Raw genomic sequence first — 5,603 nt, 5'->3', positions numbered from 1 at the left:
TGCTTATATAGGTTTACACCACGTGTCAAACTCAAGGCCCGGGGACCAAATGCGGCCCGGCAAGTTTTTTTGAATGGCCCATAGGAGCTTAAAAAGCATTTAATAAAGTCCAGGCAGCAGAGTTTCTCAACCTGAAAAGACCAGAAATGAGTTTAACACAGCTGCTTTACACTTAGCAGAAAATGTGTTCAGTACGCAGTTGTACTTGTTTCGTCTGCCGTTACCACCATCATCTCTGTTTCCTCCGTACATAAAACAGGAGCAGTGGGTGAAATCTTTTGTAAGATTTGAACCGGCAGTCCTCTAATCTGATCCACAGACCGCCCCGTGTGGTAAAATGTCGTCATCATTTTACGGATCAAAGTGCAGGTGCAGGAGCACGGTCATCAACAGAACACATACATGTATCGTGTCGAAGTAATGGTGCCATTCTTCTGGGTTTTTATGGCCAGAGGTACAGAGTACACTCAGGGCACAAATAGAAATGGGTTGGGATTAAGAAGAATCCATTATCATACATTACAGTGAGTGTGTTGGTGTGCGGCAGCAATTCTTTCTAAAAGCATCGCTCTCTCAACAATGATGTACTGACATCATGTAATGGAGCCTGTAAGAGCTGCACCTAAGAAGAAAATAATACCCTCCTGAATGAGCTGCAAGTGCAAATATAGTGTCTGACCAAATATGCCTCCGAGGCCAGATAAATGGAAGTATTGCCCCTGGAAACTTGGGAAATCTAGTGCAGCTCATTGTTTTTATTTTGAAATCCCGGCGAGGGCCTGCATTCAATTAACTCACCTGCAGTACATCACAAATATCACAGCTGCCACGGCCTTCATATGTTTGTGCAACCTGGACAATATTGCAATATACGGTAGCACAAGGTGAGCATTAACATTAAGTTACTGATTTGATTTCCATGCATCGTCGTGTTTGTCACAGAGTCGAGGTGGAACTGGAGTCACTGCACAGATATTTAAACCGTTAAATTAAAGAATGAAATAGGTCAAGTGATAATCATATCAAAGCTAAGACTGTTAGCTAAATGTTCGAACCGTTATTTTAGGACCGATGACATTTTTATATATTAGGGATGACTCGATAAAACGATTTCATGTCCAATACCGATAATGCCACTTGGAGAGCTACCGATACCGTTATCAATCCCATACTTTCTTTTCTCCACCGTTGCAGAGGCGAAAGTCAAAGTTAAGTTGAGTGTTTGGGCTTAAGAATCAGATCAGAAGATTGATGTTTGATCCTGAAATTTTAAATACATCTCAAATATATATATATATATATATATATATACTGTACATACATGCATACGTATATAGGATCTATACATCAGGATCAGTATCGGTCTGACAATGTATTTAGTTCTTACCAATGTTATAATTACAAAAAATATATAAAAAAAATTTTATATTTTTTATATTATATTTATATTATATTTATATTATATTTTAAATATGTGTTTAAATGTGAAGGAAAGAGACAAAGGCATTCCATCTGGAGTGAGAGTTCTTCACCATCAGGTCACAGTGTTAAACTCTTAAGTAATGGTTCCATGTTGCCTCGTTGAACCAAAGCTGACTTTATGTCTTCAGCAGCCAGACAGAATAAACATGCTCTTCCCAGAGCTCCTTTAAAACAAAGTCACTGATTCAGGCAGGAGGGGTTTTATGAGCTCAGGTGTGGCTGTGACTCAGCTTTATTTCCGGCAGAAGCAGAAAAAAAAAAAACCTTCCTCCTAATTTATAATCTATCATGCATTCACAATGGATGAGTCTTAAAACACTGCCCTCGGACTTTTTAATCACTGTAGCATTCTTAAACAAGGAGAGAAGAAAAAAAAACACTCTGTTGTTGTCGTTGTTAGTTTATGTTACACATTCTATGTTCGCCGCTTTATTTATGGCTGTAATAACACACACAGAAATCCCCAACTGCACTTGAAGTCAAGTGTAAAATGACAAACACATACTCGTGAATAAGAGTTCGCAGGCTAACATTTAACTATCGTATTTACCGGACTATAAGTAGCACTTTTTTTTTCGTTCTTTTCGGGTGGGTTTTTGACTTATACATTAAAATATATAATTTCATATATTGGTTATTTTCACACTGACAGCCCCTAGAGGGCGCTCTAGTCTTGTGTACCAATATCTGCTACTCCTGTGCGACTTTACGATTTACGTGTTTGTTATATTTACATTGATAGCCACTAGAGGGCACTGGTACGACTTATACTCCGGATCAACTTAGAGTGTGGAAAATACAATAGTTCTGCATCGAGACTTCTGAGCCGGGCCCTGCTGGACACACAGAGTTTCTACAGTATTAGCAGACCTGGATGTATTTCCGTTCTTATCCAGCTGAAGGAAAGATCAATCCTGTCCTCCAGCATCAGGTGGCAGCTCCCTGCGTTCATTATCGCCTGCATGGTCTCCCTAATGGGATTGGATTAGTCCTCATAAGTCTGCAGGGCTGATATTGAATTGTGAAAGAGTGGCCTTCGTCCAACCAGCTCCCCTTCATCTGACTGTGTGTACGTCTGTGCTTCTCCGAGATTATTCTCCCATCTGTTCTGCCCTGTTAAGCTAATGACCTTAATGGACGTCGGATGAAATATTGAGCAATGGAACGGAGGGAAACGTACGGACGTGTGAGGTGCGGTGTTGTACATGTTTTTAGGTGTGAATTCAGGTGCGGCTGAGTATTCGACACCGTCGGCCTTGCGTCTCTGTCCTTCTCTTCCATGAACTCAGCTGAGATTGTAAATGCTACATCTTCTGAGGTCTCATTAGCCACAACAACAAGGCCGAGATTTCAGCACAGTGGGCGAGTTAAAGACACGGGTCCTGACAAGTACAAGAGCTCGGTTCAGAAAACTGCAGTTATTGACACATCAGGTAATACTGTTCTCTCCCGGGTGTCGGGGGGGAGGCGTTTTTTTCATCTCCTCTCACTGTAAAATATAAAAGCATAGCAATACTCTCTCTCTCTCCCTCTCTCTTCCATATGTGGGTAATACCTTTAGGGTCTACCTCTGGGCTCTGGCCTACATACATGCTCCTGCAGCTGACTCTAAACTAGCTGGGAGGGCTGCAGATGAATGCCCGGCTGCACAATACCTCAGCAGGCGCCGCTTCTTTCAAAGTCACTGGAACTTTACCCCGGGACAGTGTCTGCTCGGAGCGATCTGCCGTCAAACCAGAAAATGACGACAAGTGTTTGTTTCTCCTCCTCAGATGAAGCAGCTCCTCTGAAATAAGGAGGAAAATTAATTATTCATTTCCAAAAAATGGGCTGAGATTTCACTGCGAGATCAATTTAACATTTCAAATAAGGAACGAGAAGAAATACCACAGGTTTAGAACCTTAAAATAAGACGTCCAGGTTTTCATCTTCTGCTGTTTTTGCTGATGAGTATGGAGTGTGTGTGTGTGGGGGAGTCAGGGGGGAGGGGGGGGGTCTGACTGTGTGTGACTATTAGTCTGTGTTTCAGTTTGACTGAATAGTTTAAAACAATTTGAGTCGAGACAAATTTGATCAGATAGATTACACACACACGCTGGTTTAGATCGGTGTGTGTGTGTGTGTGTGTTACTGGTAACGCTATACATGTGGGGACATGTATTTGAAAAATACTAATGTCCTTTGGTATTTTAAGGTTGTGAAGTTTTAGATTGGAGTTTGGCAGGATAAGGATCATGGGTGTGTGTGTGTGTGTGTGTGTCAGTGTGTGTGTGTATGATGCAGCGTAGACTCACCAGAGTAAATATTTCCATAACCGGCCGCCATGTTTGCAACCAATCAAACGGACTTTGCTTCTGTCCATTCAAATGTAATCTGCAGCAAATGGAGCTCAATTTTAGGAATTTATTTCACTACTTCCAGCCTTTGACCGTGTGCGATTTTGACATGATCCAAATTGAAAACCAGAGCTGAATTGATGTTGTTTTCTCTGTCCCAGCTTCAGCACCGCGTACCAGTGTATCTACTACTCACCAGAGCACACAGCCAAAGCCCAGGAGGTGCTGAGCTCCGTGAGCCTCCTCCAGCCTCTCATCACATCCTTAGCAGACCAGCTGCTCCAGGCTGCCCAGGAGCGCTCCTCCTCTGGACTAAAGGATGTTCTCAAGAACCTGTCTGACAAGGTGAGGTGTTTTTCACTCGTCCACCTACAAATCCTTCAACTCCACTGGGCCTTTGTTTTCCTAGGGTTGTTTTTTTTTTTCTTGTTTGGTTTTTCAGCTGAATTTTTAAAAAGTCTCACATTTTTCTCCTTGGACACATTAACAAGTTTTCAAGAGAGATTTACTCAGACTGGAATATGGTTTTGCTTTTAAATACATTTCTAAACTCAGATTCATTCTTATATATCCTAATTACTTGCGGCTGCGCCCACAAACAATCATTTGCCCGGTTGAGCTCAAATTTAGAGACCGTAAAAAAGAGAACATATTGACAACGACAGACGAAAATTGAGTGCTAAAAAAAAAAACTACCACATCACAGGAGTAAATAACTGCAATTTGGTTCCAGTCCTGATAATACTAATCCGACAGTTTGCAATTTAAACCTGTAAAATTGCCAAATTCTCCAAGTAGCTTCAGATGCTCCAAACCCAGCAGGTTGTTCTGTTACAGTTCCACGCACACGTGCACACGAGGCCCAGACCACCTCAGGAAAAAAATCATAAGTCATCGTAAAAACAGCAAACTAACACGAGCAGCACGCAGGACGTTTATGGAGCTGTTGTTTTTTTTAATCTGTGTAATTAATGAAATACATCTGGTGCTGTCAGATTGCAATCTGCTGTGGGAGAGATTGTTTTTACCACAATGGACCGCAGCCCAATCAGCCAGCTTAATTGGTACATTTGCTCTGTCACCACCGCCTCTCATCCTTGATTAGACTCGCAGGCAGCGGCCAAGTAAAAGCCCTGGTCTGGTCGGCACAGGCCGGGCCCCGCTCTGATTAAAAACTCACACTGTTTTTACTGTCAGGAATTAGATGTGTGTGTGTGTGAGAGAGAGGTTGATGTTTGCGTGAGACACTTTTTCAACTGCCGAAGCCCCAAGTCTTCAATAACATCACATGATTTATGTCAGCGTTTCCTCCTGCACATCTGCTCAGTGCCTATCAGAGAAATCATTATTTTTACACACACTCATAAACTGAGACAGACACACACAAGCATATGCGTCCTCTCAGCAGGTTCTAGGCCACTGGTTCCTAAACTTTCTCTGCTGGGGCCCCTCTTTGTCCCCCCCCCCCCCCCAACCCCTGAAAAAACCATTACACCAACACATTTTAAAGCCTGAAGGTTTGTCACATCCTTGGAACAATGTGCTGCATTAGGTTTCATTCATTCCTTCCATCCACCTGCCCCCGCTGTAATGGCACTGTGACCCCCGTAGGGGCCGCGAACCCCCACTTTAGGAACATCTGATCTAGACAGTGGCATAAAATTAGGTACTGGCCCTTTAAAAGAAAAAAAAAGAATAAACTTTTACTTCAAGGTAAGAATTGTAACTCTCTGAAGAAAATAGCTTTGATTTGACCTTGATATGAAAAGGAAAGTGGGAGGAGGA

At 42.3% G+C, this 5,603-nt stretch overlaps 1 protein-coding gene across 4 annotated transcripts in view; it reads left to right on the top strand.

Annotated features, from left to right (window-relative positions):
• inpp4b (inositol polyphosphate-4-phosphatase type II B) overlaps window positions 1-5,603 on the top strand; it is a 121,084-nt gene that overhangs the window by 101,751 nt on the left and 13,730 nt on the right. For all 4 annotated transcript variants that reach the window (XM_025058211.1, XM_017035536.2, XM_025058212.1 and 1 more), the window contains one exon: window positions 3,980-4,163. In XM_025058211.1, coding sequence (XP_024913979.1) covers window positions 3,980-4,163 — 184 coding nt within the window. The remainder of the gene's footprint in view (window positions 1-3,979; window positions 4,164-5,603) is intronic.

The sequence above is a fragment of the Cynoglossus semilaevis genome, chromosome 9 (assembly GCF_000523025.1).
Source record: "Cynoglossus semilaevis isolate Cse_v1.0 chromosome 9, Cse_v1.0, whole genome shotgun sequence".
NCBI classification, from domain to species: domain Eukaryota; kingdom Metazoa; phylum Chordata; class Actinopteri; order Pleuronectiformes; family Cynoglossidae; genus Cynoglossus; species Cynoglossus semilaevis.
Note: the sequence above shows the minus strand (reverse complement) of the source record. Positions and strands in the feature narration are given on the sequence as shown.